At 50.4% G+C, this 14,671-nt stretch overlaps 1 protein-coding gene across 9 annotated transcripts in view; it reads left to right on the forward strand.

The window, feature by feature from the left end:
- Positions 1 to 14,671, forward strand: part of ncor2 (nuclear receptor corepressor 2) — a 1,088,322-nt gene that overhangs the window by 498,262 nt on the left and 575,389 nt on the right. For all 9 annotated transcript variants that reach the window (XM_072510208.1, XM_072510371.1, XM_072510235.1 and 6 more), the window contains one exon: positions 12,195 to 12,627. In XM_072510208.1, coding sequence (XP_072366309.1) covers positions 12,195 to 12,627 — 433 coding nt within the window. The remainder of the gene's footprint in view (positions 1 to 12,194; positions 12,628 to 14,671) is intronic.

Here is a 14,671-nt window from a genome sequence, read left to right on the forward strand (position 1 = left end):
CTGGAACGCACTGCCTGGGAGGGGGGAGAGGCGGGTCTGGAACGCTCTGTCTGGGAGGGGGGTAGAGGCGGGTCCGGAACGTGCTGCCTGGGACGGGGGTGAGGTTCTGGAACCCGCTGCCTGGGAGGGGGGGAGAGGCGGGTCCGAAACGTGCTGCCTGGGAGGGGGGTAGAGGCGGGTCTGGAACGCTCTGTCTGGGAGGGGGGGAGAGGCGGGTCAGGAACGTGCTGCCTGGGAGGGGGGTAGAGGCGGGTCTGGAACGCACTGTCTGGGAGGGGGGGAGAGGCGGGTCTGGAACACGCTGCCTGGGAGGGGGGTAGAGGCGGGTCTGGAACACTCTGCCTGGGAGGGGGGGAGAGGCGGGTCTGGAACGCGCTGCCTGGGAGGGGGGGAGAGGCGGGTCTGGAACGCGCTGCCTGGGAGGGGGATAGTGGCGGGTCTGGAACGCGCTGCCTGGGAGGGGGGTAGAGGCGGGTCTGGAACGCGCTGCCTGGGAGGGGGAAGAGGCGGGTCTGGAACACGCTGCCTGGGGGGGGGGAGAGGTGGGTCTGGAACGCGCTGTCTGGGAGGGGGGAGAGACGGGTCTGGAACACGCTGCCTGGGGGGGGGGGGAAGAGGTGGGTCTGGAACGCTCTGTCTGGGAGGGGGGAGAGACGGGTCTGGAACGCGCTGCCTGGGAGGGGGGTAGAGGCGGGTCTGGAACGCGCTGCCTGGGAGGGGGGTAGAGGCGGGTCTGGAACGCGCTGCCTGGGAGGGGGGGAGAGACGGGTCTGGAACGCGCTGCCTGGGAGGGGGGTGAGGGTCTGGAACGCGCTGTCTGGGAGGGGGGTGAGGGTCTGGAACGCGCTGCCTGGGAGGGGGGGAGAGACGGGTCTGGAACGTGCTGCCTGGGAGGGGGGAGTGCAGAAGAGGCCCTTCTTAAACAGAGGAACAACATTGGCTATTCTCCAGTCATCCGGGACATCCCCTGAAGACAGCGAGGATCCAAAGATTTCTGTCAAGGCCTCAGCAATTTCCTCTCCAGCCCCCTTCAGTATTCTGGGGTAGATCCCATCAGGCCCTGGGGACTTATCTACCTTAATATTTTTTAAGACACCCAACACCTCGTCTTTTTGGATCTCAATGTGACCCAGGCTATCTACACACCCTTCTCCAGACTCAACATCTACCAATTCCTTCTCTTTGGTGAATACTGATGCAAAGTATTCATTTAGTACCTCGCCCATTTCCTCTGGCTCCACACAAATGTGACCCCTTCTAGCCCTCCTGACTCCTTGCTTAAGTTCCTTCCTACTTTCCTTATATTCCACACAGGCTTCGTCTGTTCCCAGCCTTTTAGCCCTGACAAATGCCTCCTTTTTCTTTTTGACGAGGCCTACAATATCACTCGTCATCCAAGGTTCCCGAAAATTGCCGTATTTATCTTTCTTCCTCACAGGAACATGCCGGTCCTGTATTCCTTTCAACTGCCACTTGAAAGCCTCCCACATATCAGATGTTGATTTGCCCTCAAACATCCGCCCCCAATCTATGTTCTTCAGTTCCCGCCTAATATTGTTATAATTAGCCTTCCCCCAATTTAGCACATTCATCCTCGGATCACTCTTATCCTTGTCCACCAGTACTTTAAAACTTACTGAATTGTGGTCACTGTTACCGAAATGCTCCCCTACTGAAACATCTACCACCTTGCCGGGCTCATTCCCCAATACCAGGTCCAGTACCGCCCCTTCCCTAGTTGGACTGTCTACATATTGTTTTAAGAAGCCCTCCTGGATGCTTCTTACAAACTCCGCCCCGTCTAAGCCCCTGGCACTAAGTGAGTCCCAGTCAATATTGGGGAAGTTGAAGTCTCCCATCACCACAACCCTGTTGTTTTTACTCTTTTCCAAAATCTGTCTACCTATCTGCTCCTCTATCTCCTGCTGGCTGTTGGGAGGCCTGTAGTATACCCCAAACATTGTGACTGCACCCTTCTTATTCCTGATCTCTACCCATATAGCCTCACTGCCCTCTAAGGTGTCCTCTCGCAGTACAGCTGTGATATTCTCCCGAACAAGTAGCGCAACTCCACCTCCCCTTTTACATCCCCCTCTATCCCGCCTGAAACATCTAAATCCTGGAACGTTTAGCTGCCAATCCTGCCCTTCCCTCAACCAGGTCTCTGTAATGGCAACAACATCATAGTTCCAAGTACTAATCCAAGCTCTAAATTCATCTGCCTTACCCGTAATGCTCCTTGCATTAAAACGTATGCACTTCAGGCCACCAGACCCGCTGTGTTCAGCAACTTCACCCTGTCTGCTCTGCCTCAGAGCCCCACTGTCCCTATTCCCTAGTTCTCCCTCAATGCTCTCACCTTCTGACCTATTGCTCCCGTGCCCACCAGCGTCCAGCGTCCCGGATGGCTTCATCTGCAAAAAGTGCACCCAACTGGAGCTCCTCACAGACCGCATGGTTCGGTTGGAGCAGCAATTGGATGCAGTTAGGAGCATGCAGGTGGCGGAAAGCGCCATAGATCGCAGTTATATAAATGTGGTCACACCCAAGGTGCAGGCAGAGAAATGGGTGACCACCAGAAAGGGCAGGCAGTCAGTGCAGGAATCCCCTGTGGTTGTCCCCCTCTCGAACAGGTATACCCCTTTGGATACTGTCGGGGGGGATAGCCTATCAGGGGAAAACAGCAGCAGCCAGAGCAGTGGCACCACGGCTGGCTCTGATGTTCAGAAGGGAGGGTCAAAGCGCAGAAGAGCAATAGTAATAGGGGACTCTATAATCAGTGGCACAGATAGGCGCTTCTGTGGACGTGAAAGAGACTCCAGTATGGTATGTTGCCTCCCTGGTGCCAGGGTCCAGGATGTCTCCGAGCGGATAGAGGGCACCCTGAAGGGGGAGGGCAAACAGGCAGAGGTCGTTGTACATATTGGTACTAACGACATAGGCAGGAAGGGGCATGAGGTCCTGCAGCAGGAGTTCAAGGAGCTAGGCAGAAAGTTAAAAGACAGGACCTCTAGAGTTGTAATCTCGGGATTACTCCCTGTGCCACGTGCCAGTGAGGCTAGAAATAGGAAGATAGAGCAGCTAAACACGTGGCTAAACAGCTGGTGTAGGAGGGAGGGTTTCCGTTATCTGGACCACTGGGTGCTCTTCCGGGGCAGGTGTGACCTATATAAGAAGGACGGGTTGCATCTAAACTGGAGAGGCATAAATATCCTGGCCGCGAGGTGTGCTAGTGTCACACGGGAGGGTTTAAACTAGTATGGCAGGGTGGTGGGCATGGGAGCAATAGGTCAGAAGGTGAGAGCATTGAGGGAGAACTAGGGAATAGGGACAGTGTGGCTCTGAGGCAGAGCAGACAGGGAGATGTTGCTGAACACAGCGGGTCTGGTGGCCTGAAGTGCATATGTTTTAATGCAAGAAGTATTACGGGTAAGGCAGATGAACTTAGAGCTTGGATTAGTACTTGGAACTATGATGGTGTTGCCATTAAAGAGACCTGGTTGAGGGAAGGGCAGGATTGGCAGCTAAAGGTTCCAGGATTTAGATGTTTCAGGCGGGATAGAGGGGGATGTAAAAGGGGTGGCGGAGTTGCGCTACTGGTTAGGGAGAATATCACAGCTGTACTGCGAGAGGACACCTCAGAGGGCAGTGAGGCTATACGGGTAGAGATCAGGAATAAGAAGGGTGCAGTCACAATGTTGGGGGTATACTACAGGCCTCCCAACAGCCAGCGGGAGATAGAGGAGCAGATAGGTAGACAGATTTTGGAAAAGAGTAAAAACAACAGGGTTGTGGTGATGGGAGACTTCAACTTCCCCAATATTGACTGGGACTCACTTAGTGCCAGGGGCTTAGACGGGGCAGAGTTTGTAAGGAGCATCCAGGAGGGCTTCTTAAAACAATATGTAGACAGTCCAACTAGGGAAGGGGCGGTACTGGACCTGGTATTGGGGAATGAGCCCGGCCAGGTGGTAGATGTTTCAGTAGGGGAGCATTTCGGGAACAGTGACCATAATTCAGTAAGTTTTAAAGTGCTGGTGGACAAGGATAAGAGTGGCCCTATGGTGAATGTGCTAAATTGGGGGAAGGCTCATTATAACAACATTAGGCGGGAACTGAAGAACCTAGATTGTGGGCGGATGTTTGAGGGCAAATCAACATCTGACATATGGGAGGCTTTCAAGTGCCAGTTGAAAGGAATTCAGGACCGGCATGTTCCTGCGAGGAAGAAGGATAAATACGGCAATTTTCGGGAACCTTGGATAACGAGAGATATTGTAGGCCTCGTCAAAAAGAAAAAGGAGGCATTTGTCAGGGCTAAAAGGCTGGGAACAGACGAAGCCTGTGTGGAATATAAGGAAAGTAGGAAGGAACTTAAGCAAGGAGTCAGGAGGGCTAGAAGGGGTCACATTTGTATGGAGCCAGAGGAAATGGGCGAGGTACTAAATGAATACTTTGCATCATTATTCACCAAAGAGAAGGAATTGGTAGACGTTGAGTCTGGAGAAGGGTGTGTAGATAGCCTGGGTCACATTGAGATCCAAAAAGACGAGGTGTTGGGCGTCTTAAAAAATATTAAGGTAGATAAGTCCCCAGGGCCTGATGGGATGTATCCCAGAATACTGAAAGAGGCTGGAGAGGAAATTGCTGAGGCCTTGACAGAAATCTTTGGGTCCTCACTGTCTTCAGGTGATGTCCTGGAGGACTGGAGAATAGCCAATGTTGTTCCTCTGTTTAAGAAGGGTAGCAAGGATGATCCCGGGAACTACAGGCTGGTGAGCCTTACTTCAGTGGTAGGGAAATTACTGGAGAGAATTCTTTGAGACAGGATCTACTCCCATTTGGAAGCAAATGGACGTATTAGTGAGAGGCAGCACGGTTTTGTGAAGGGGAGGTCGTGTCTCACTAACTTGATAGAGTTTTTCGAGGAGGTCACAAAGATGATTGATGCAGGTAGGGCAGTGGATGTTGTCTATATGGACTTCAGTAAGGCCTTTGACAAGGGCCCTCGTGGTAGACTAGTACAAAAGGTGAAGTCACACAGGATCAGGGGTGAGCTGGCACTGTGGATACAGAACTGGCTAGGTCATCGAAGGTAGAGAGTAGCAATGGAGGGATGCTTTTCTAATTGGAGGGCTGTGACCAGTGGTGTTCCACAGGGATCAGTGCTGGGACCTTTGCTCTTTGTAGTATATATAAATGATTTGGAGGAAAATGTAACTGGTCTGATTCGTAAGTTTGCAGACGACACAAAGGTTAGTGGAATTGCGGATAGCGATGAGGACTGTCTGAGGATACAGCAGGATTTAGATTGTTTGGAGACTTGGGCGGAGAGATGGCAGATGGAGTTTAATCCGGACAAATGTGAGGTAATGCATTTTGGAAGGTCTAATGCAGGTAGGGAATATACAGTGAATGGTAGAACCCTGAAGAGTATTGAAAGTCAGAGAGATAAAAGAACAAAGAACAAAGAAATGTACAGCACAGGAACAGGCCCTTCGGCCCTCCAAGCCCGTGCCGACCATACTGCCCGACTAAACTACAATCTTCTACACTTCCTGGGTCCGTATCCTTCTATTCCCATCCTATTCATATATTTGTCAAGATGCCCCTTAAATGTCCCTATCGTCCCTGCCTCCACTACCTCCTCCGGTAGTGAGTTCCAGGCACCCACTACCCTCTGCGTAAAAAACTTGCCTCGTACATCTACTCTAAACTTTGCCCCTCTCACCTTAAACCTATGCCCCCTAGTAATTGACCCCTCTACCCTGGGGAAAAGCCTCTGACTATCCACTCTGTCTATGCCCCTCATAATTTTGTATACCTCTATCAGGTCGCCCCTCAACCTCCTTCGTTCCAGTGAGAACAAACCGAGTTTATTCAATCGCTCCTCATAGCTTATGCCCTCCATACCAGGCAACATTCTGGTAAATCTCTTCTGCACCCTCTCTAAAGCCTCCACATCCTTCTGGTAGTGTGGCGACCAGAATTGAACACTATACTCCAAGTGTGGCCTAACTAAGGTTCTATACAGCTGCAACATGACTTGCCAATTCTTATACTCAATGCCCCGGCCAATGAAGGCAAGCATGCCGTATGCCTTCTTGACTACCTTCTCCACCTGTGTAGCCCCTTTCAGTGATCTGTGGACCTGTACTCCTAGATCTCTTTGACTTTCAATACTCTTGAGGGTTCTACCATTCACTGTATATTCCCTACCTGCATTAGCCCTTCCAAAATGCATTACCTCACATTTGTCCAGGTTAAACTCCATCTGCCATCTCTCCGCCCAAGTCTCCAGACAATCTAAATCCTGCTGTATCCTCAGACAGTCCTCATCGCTATCCGCAATTCCACCAACCTTTGTGTCGTCTGCAAACTTACTAATCAGACCAGTTACATTTTCCTCCAAATCATTTATATATACTACAAAGAGCAAAGGTCCCAGCACTGATCCCTGTGGAACACCACTGGTCACAGCCCTCCAATTAGAAAAGCATCCCTCCATTGCTACCCTCTGCCTTCTATGGCCTAGCCAGTTCTGTATCCACCTTGCCAGTTCACCCCTGATCCCGTGTGACTTCACCTTTTGTACTAGTCTACCATGAGGGACCTTGTCAAAGGCCTTACTGAAGTCCATATAGACAACATCTACTGCCCTACCTGCATCAATCATCTTAGTGACCTCCTCGAAAAACTCTATCAAGTTAGTGAGACACGACCTCCCCTTCACAAAACCGTGCTGCCTCTCACTAATACGTCCATTTGCTTCCAAATGGGAGTAGATCCTGTCTCGAAGAATTCTCTCCAGTAATTTCCCTACCACTGAAGTAAGGCTCACCGGCCTGTAGTTCCCGGGATTATCCCTGCCACCCTTCTTAAACAGAGGAACAACATTGGCTATTCTCCAGTCCTCCGGGACATCCCCTGAAGACAGCGAGGATCCAAAGATTTCTGTCAAGGCCTCAGCAATTTCCTCTCCAGCCTCCTTCAGTATTCTGGGGTAGATCCCATCCGGCCCTGGGGACTTATCTACCTTAATATTTTTTAAGACACCCAACACCTCGTCTTTTTGGATCACAATGTGACCCAGGCTATCTACACCCCCTTCTCCAGACTCAACATCTACCAATTCCTTCTCTTTGGTGAATACTGATGCAAAGTATTCATTTAGTACCTCGCCCATTTCCTCTGGCTCCACACATAGATTCCCTTGCCTATCCTTCAGTGGGCCAACCCTTTCCCTGGCTACCCTCTTGCTTTTTATGTAAGTGTAAAAAGCCTTGGGATTTTCCTTAACCCTATTTGCCAATGACTTTTCATGACCCCTTCTAGCCCTCCTGACTCCCTGCTTAAGTTCCTTCCTACTTTCCTTATATGCCACACAGGCTTCGTCTGTTCCCAGCCTTTTAGCCCTGACAAATGCCTCCTTTTTCTTTTTGACGAGGCCTACAATATCATTCGTCATCCAAGGTTCCCGAAAATTGCCGTATTTGTCTTTCTTCCTCACAGGAACATGCCTGTCCTGTATTCCTATCAACTGACACTTGAAAGCCTCCCACATGTCAGATGTTGATTTGCCCTCAAACATCCGCCCCCAATCTATGCTCTTCAGTTCCCGCCTAATATTGTTATAATTAGCCTTCCCCCAATTTAGCACATTCATCCTCGGACCACTCTTATCCTTGTCCACCAGTACTTTAAAACTTACTGAATTGTGGTCACTGTTACCGAAATGCTCCCCTACTGAAACATCTACCACCTGGCCGGGCTCATTCCCCAATACCAGGTCCAGTACCGCCTCTTCCCTAGTTGGACTGTTTACATATTGTTTTAAGAAGCCCTCCTGGATGCTCCTTACAAACTCTGCCCCGTCTAAGCCCCTGGCACTAAGTGAGTCCCAGTCAATATTGGGGAAGTTGAAGTCTCCCATCACCACAACCCTGTTGTTTTTACTCTTTTCCAAAATCTGTCTACCTATCTGCTCCTCTATCTCCCGCTGGCTGTTGGGAGGCCTGTAGTATACCCCCAACATTGTGACTGCACCCTTCTTATTCCTGATCTCTACCCATATAGCCTCACTGCCCTCTGAGGTGTCCTCTCGCTGTATAGCTGTGATACTCTCCTGAACAAGTAGCGCAACTCCACCTCCCCTTTTACATCCCCCTCTATCCCGCCTGAAACATCTAAAACCTGGAACGTTTAGCTGCCAATCCTGCCCTTCCCTCAACCAGGTCTCTGTAATGGCAACAACATCATAGTTCCAAGTAGTAATCCAAGCTCTAAGTTCATCTGCCTTACCCGTAATGCTCCTTGCATTAAAACATATGCACTTCAGGCCACCAGACCCGCTGTGTTCAGCAACTTCTCCCCGTCTGCTCTGCCTCAGAGCCACACTGTCCATATTCCCTAGTTCTCCCTCAACGCTCTCACCTTCTGACCTATTGCTCCCGTGCCCACCCCCCTGCCATACTAGTTTAAACCCTCCCGTGTGACACTAGCAAATCTCGCGGCCAGATCTAAGAGTACAGGTCCACAGGTCACTGAAAGGGGCAACACAGGTGGAGAAGGTAGTCAAGAAGGCATACGGCATGCTTGCCTTCATTGGCCGGGGCATTGAGTATAAGAATTGGCAAGTCATGTTGCATCTGTATAGAACTTTAGTTAGGCCACACTTGGAGTATAGTGTGCAATTCTGGTCGCCACACTACCAGAAGGATGTGGAGGCTTTAGAGAGGGTGCAGAAGAGATTTACCAGAATGTTGCCTGGTATGGAGGGCATTAGCTATGAGGAGCGGTTGAATAAACTCGGTTTGTTCTCACTGGAACGAAGGAGGTTGAGGGGAGACCTGATAGAGGTCTACAAAATTATGAGGGACATAGACAGAGTGGATGGTCAGAGGCTTTTCCACAGAGTAGTGGGGTCAATTACTAGGGGGCATAGGTTTAAGGTGCGAGGGGCAAGGTTTAGAGTAGATGTACGAGGCAAGTTTTTTACGCAGAGGGTAGTGGGTGCCTGGAACTCGCTACCGGAGGAGGTAGTGGAAGCAGGGACGATAGGGACATTTAAGGGGCATCTTGACAAATACATGAATAGGATGGGAATAGACGGATACGGACCCAGGAAGTGTAGAAGATTGTAGTTTAGTCGGGCAGCATTGTCGGCACGGGCTTGGAGGGCCGAAGGGCCTGTTCCTGTGCTGTACATTTCTTTGTTCTTTGTTCTTTGTTGTTGTTCAACGTTTAGCTGCTGTTGTGTAAAGAGTCAAAGGTTCTGCTCCTTTTCACAAACACCTTTATTTCACTTTAACAGACTCTGCACAAAACTCTAACATCACATCACCTGACACAAAGGCCACCTGAAGCCCCTTTACATATCAGTGTCAATTATTGGATGCTTGACATAAATGAGACAACTAATTGGAATGTCTCTTAACCCATTACTTATCAAAGTGACCATCACTAAGGAGAAGGTTCTGGGGAAACTGAAAGGTCTGAAGGTGGATAAGTCACCTGGACCGGATGGACTACACCCCAGGGTTCTAAAAGAGATAGCTGAGGGGATTGTGGAGGCATTGGTGATGATCTTTCAGGAATCACTGGAGGCAGGAAGCGTCCCAGAAGACTGGAAATTGGCTAATGTAACACCGCTGTTTAAGAAGGGAGGGAGGCAGAAGACGGGAAATTATAGGCCGGTTCGCCTGACTTCGGTCATTGGTAAGATTTTAGAGTCCGTTATTAAAGATGAGATTGCGGAGTACTTGGCAGTGCATGGGAAAATAGGACTGAGTCAGCACGGCTTCGTCAAAGGGAGGTCTGCCAAATCTGTTAGAGTTCTTTGAGGAAGTAACAAGGAAGTTAGACAAAGGAGAACCAGTGGATGTGATTTATTTAGATTTCCAGAAGACCTTGAACAAGGTGCCGCGTAGGAGACTGTTAAATAAGTTAAGAGCCCATGGTGTTCAGGGTAAGATCCTGGCATGGATAGAGGATTGGCTGACTGGCAGAAGGCAGAGAGTGGGGATAAAGGGGTCTTTTTCAGGGTGGCAGCCGGTGACTAGTGGTGTGCCTCAGGGGTCGGAGTTGAGTTTTCTTTGCTGCGTCACAGCATTAATGGCGTTAACCACATTTCCCGATTTTGCGCTCTTTTCATTTGCCATGAACTCCGCATATTCAGAGGATACTTGTTCACTGGCTTTGCACAAATTAACCGCGTTTTCCGGCGGTAAAATCGGTTGTCTTAGCATTTTTTCACGCAAACGTTCGCCATTTATCCCAAATACAACTTGATCACTCAGCATTGAATCGGCAGGGGAGGAAAAGTTACAGGACTGTGCTCTTAACTTTCTCGCTGTTATGAAAGAATCTACCTACTCCCCTCTTAATGACAGCCTTTTTTTGAACATTTAACACCCATAGGTCATTCTCCTGCCTCTTGCACTGTGTATCGAACTTCTGTAGCACTATGTTAGATTTTGTTTTGTCCTCATCAGCAGTAATTTCAAAGTAATTACGAAGTTCGAATGCTTGCATTCCAGCCAAATTTAATAGGAGTGCTATTTTTCTCTGATTGGAAGCATTTTCTAGCGCATAGGCAGAGAGGAAAACTTCAAACTGCTGTTTAAAGAATGTCCAGTTTTGGCATAGTTTACCATTTGTCCTGAAGTGGTCAGGCTTCTTGAAATCATCCATCCTAGGGGCTGGTTTAGCACAGTGGGCTAAACAGCTAGCTAGTAATGCAGAACAATGCCAGCAGCGCGGGTTCAATTCCCGTAACAGCCTCCCCGAACAGGCGCCGGAATGTGGCGACTAGGGGCTTTTCACAGTAACTTCATTGAAGCCGACTTGTGACAATTAGCGATTATTATTATTATTATCTTATGATTTGTCTTCGATGTAGATTTTCTGAGTGTTGTCAAGTCTTAATTGTTTTCGCCAATCTTCTTTTGCTAACCTTTTCTAATCTAACTGCTTCTTACTTGTAGAAATAAACCCCTGGTACCATGTGGTGTTCTTTGTGTTGCTAAATTCAGGATGGTTGGAGTTGTGTTTACAAAGACCACAAAATAGCTTGAACTGGAACAAAGCTATAAATTTTTTTCCACTACTAATTTGGATTCGACACGTACTCCTAAATATTACACAGTTGATTACTGACATATAAACTACACTCATCTACAACAATCCCTCTACTGTTCTAAACTATGATCTGCGCTTACTCACACTATCTCATACTGGCCGCCCTGAACAGGCGCCGGAATGTGGCAACTAGGGGCCTTTCACAGTAACTTCATTGAAGCCTACTTGTGACAATAAGCAATTATTATCTTTTCTTTAGCCTGTCTCTAGCTACCTCCTGCACTGCGCTCTCCCCACAAGGCTCACCATCAATGCCTTGTATACTTGGAACTGTAGCTCCCTCTAGTGGCTATTCTGGACATTTCATTAACCCTTGCAGTTCTGACATTTATGATAATACCACAGCCCTGAGCATTTTGGCTGAAGGATGCTCACCCTATAGAGGGATTCAGGAACCTGAAGATATGGGCAGGACAAACATGAGAAACAGTTCCCACTCAATCATCGTCACAACGTTGAGGGCACAGATTCACAAAATGGGCAAAGGGAATAAAAATGATGGGAGCAAAATCCTTTCACCCCAAGGGTCTGAAAAAAACGTCCTGAGGGGGTGGTGGGGGCAGATTCGATCGAGCGATTCAAAAGGAAATTGGATTTTTATTTGAGACGAGCGAATGTGCAGGTTACGCGGGTAAGGCAGGGGTGTGGCACAGGGAAGAATGGTCTTTCAGAGGGCCAGGACAGACTCCATGGGCAAAATGGCCTCCTGCACAGTAATGACTCTGATTCTCTGGGATGTACAAAGTTGGTGAAAGGGAAGATCCTAATTGAAGTCACAACAAAAACAGAAAATACTGGATAATCTCAGCAGGTCTGACAGCCTCTGTGGAGAGAGAGGGAGAAGGGAGCGAACGTTTCGATGTCAAAGCTTTGACAATGAGTCATCCAGACTGGAAAGGTCAGTTCTGTCCCTCTCCACGGAGGCTGTCAGATCTGTTCAAATTATCCAGTGTTTTCTGTTTCAGATTCCAGCATCAGCAGTAATTTGCTTTTAACTTTGTAACTGAGCCTTCTGGCACAGTGCGACTGAATCTTCCGTTCCCTTTCAATGGCAGGCAACAAGGGTTCGGAATCAGAAACTGTTCCCTCACCGATATCAGGGAATGAAATCCAAGGCTCCAGCACAGCCAATCCTGAAGCCACAAGAGGAGATGATTTGGAGAAAGACGGGAACGCTGACTCCAAACTGGAACAGGTTGATTCGGAGGGAATCCATGACGAGGAGCATGGTGAACACACAAGGCTCGGTAACGTCAAGACGGAGCAGTCACAGGACACGGGACACAATAATTCCCCGTCTGTGGGCGAGAAAGTGCGAATTGAAGAGAAAACTGGAATTCCAGATCAGGAGACGACACAAAGCCCAGAAGCAGGACCGGACAGAGTGGCAGCGACAGAGGCTAACGGCGGTTCGAGCAGTAACAGCGATTCCAGTGCCACCTGCAGTGCTGATGAGGTAGACGATCCAGAAGCTTCCATTCGAAGCAGGTAAGAACGCATCAGTGACCCAGACCCTGGACACGGGGCCCCGTAATCACCACTGTCCATGGGCAGCAGTCAGTCCTCAGCAAACACATCGAGGTTCCACTGCTGATCCTGAAATTCGGAGAATGCTGAAACACCTCTGCAGTAGTTCTCAACAAACTTCTTCATCAAACTGCCCTCACACACACTCATTCCAGTGTCTAGGGTCAGGACTGAGGGAGAGCTGCACTGTCAGAGGGTCAGTACTGAGGGAGAGCTGCACTGTCAGAGGGTCAGTACTGAGGGAGTGCCGCACTGTCAGAGGGTCAGTACTGAGGGAGTGCCGCACTGTCAGAGGGTCAGTACTGAGGGAGTGCTGCACTGTCAGAGGGTCAGTACTGAGGGAGTGCCGCACTGTCAGAGGGTCAGTACTGAGGGAGTGCCGCACTGTCAGAGGGTCAGTACTGAGGGAGCGCTGCATTGTCAGAGGGTCAGTACTGAGGGAGTGCCGCACTGTCAGAGGGTCAGTACTGAGGGTGTGCTGCACTGTCAGAGCGTCAGTACTGAGGGAGTGCCGCAATGTCAGAGGGTCAGTACTGAGGGAGTGCCGCACTGGAAGAGGTTCAGTACTGAGGGAGTTCTGCACTGTCAGAGGGTCAGTACTGAGGGAGTGCCGCACTGTCAGAGGGTCAGTACTGAGGGAGCGCTGCACTGTCAGAGGGTCAGTACTGAGGGAGAGCTGCACTGTCAGAGGGTCAGTACTGAGGGAGCCCTGCACTGTCAGAGGGTCAGTACTGAGGGAGTGCTGCACTGTCAGAGGGTCAGTACTGAGGGAGTGCTGCACTGTCAGAGGATCAGTACTGAGGGAGAGCTGCACTGTCAGAGGGTCAGTACTGAGGGAGTGCCGCACTGTCAGAGGGTCAGTACTGAGGGAGTGCTGCACTGTCAGAGGGTCAGTACTGAGGGAGTGCTGCTCTGTCAGAGGGTAAGTACTCAGGGAGTGCTGCACTGCCAGAGCGTCAATACTGAGGGAGTACCGCACTGTCAGAGGGTCAGTACTGAGGGAGTGCTGCACTGTCAGAGGGTCAGTACTGAGGGAGTGCCGCACAGTCAGAGGGTCAGTACTGAGGGAGTGCCGCACTGTCAGAGGGTCAGTACCGAGGGAGTGCCGCACTGTCAGAGGGTCAGTACTGAGGGAGTGCCGCACTGTCAGAGCATCAGTACTGAGGGAGTGCCGCACTGTCAGTGATTCAGTACTGAGGGAGTGCCGCACTGTCAGAGGGTCAGTACTGAGGGAGTGCTGCACTGTCAGAGGGTCAGTACTGAGGGAGCGCTGGACTGTCAGAGGGTCAGTACTGAGGGAGTGCCGCACTGTCAGAGGGTCAGTACTGACGCAGCGCCGCACTGTCAGAGGGTCAGTACTGAGGGAGTACCGCACTGTCAGAGGGTCAGTACTGAGGGAGTGCCGCACTGTCAGTGATTCAGTACTGAGGGAGTGCCGCACTGTCAGAGGGTCAGTACTGAGGGAGTGCTGCACTGTCAGAGAGTCAGTACCGAGGGAGTGCCGCACTGTCAGAGGGTCAGTACTGAGGGAGTGCCGCACTGTCAGAGCATCAGTACTGAGGGAGTGCCGCACTGTCAGTGATTCAGTACTGAGGGAGTGCCGCACTGTCAGAGGGTCAGTACTGAGGGAGTGCTGCACTGTCAGAGGGTCAGTACTGAGGGAGCGCTGGACTGTCAGAGGGTCAGTACTGAGGGAGTGCCGCACTGTCAGAGGGTCAGTACTGACGCAGCGCCGCACTGTCAGAGGGTCAGTACTGAGGGAGTACCGCACTGTCAGAGGGTCAGTACTGAGGGAGTGCCGCACTGTCAGTGATTCAGTACTGAGGGAGTGCCGCACTGTCAGAGGGTCAGTACTGAGGGAGTGCTGCACTGTCAGAGAGTCAGTACTGAGGGAGTGCTGCACTGTCAGAGGGTCAGTACTGAGGGAGCGCCGCACTGTCAGAGGGTCAGTACTGAGGGAGTGCTGCTCTGTTAGAGGGTAAGTACTCAGGGAGTGCTGCACTGC

This window comes from Scyliorhinus torazame, chromosome 1 (assembly GCF_047496885.1).
Source record: "Scyliorhinus torazame isolate Kashiwa2021f chromosome 1, sScyTor2.1, whole genome shotgun sequence".
NCBI lineage: Eukaryota > Metazoa > Chordata > Chondrichthyes > Carcharhiniformes > Scyliorhinidae > Scyliorhinus > Scyliorhinus torazame.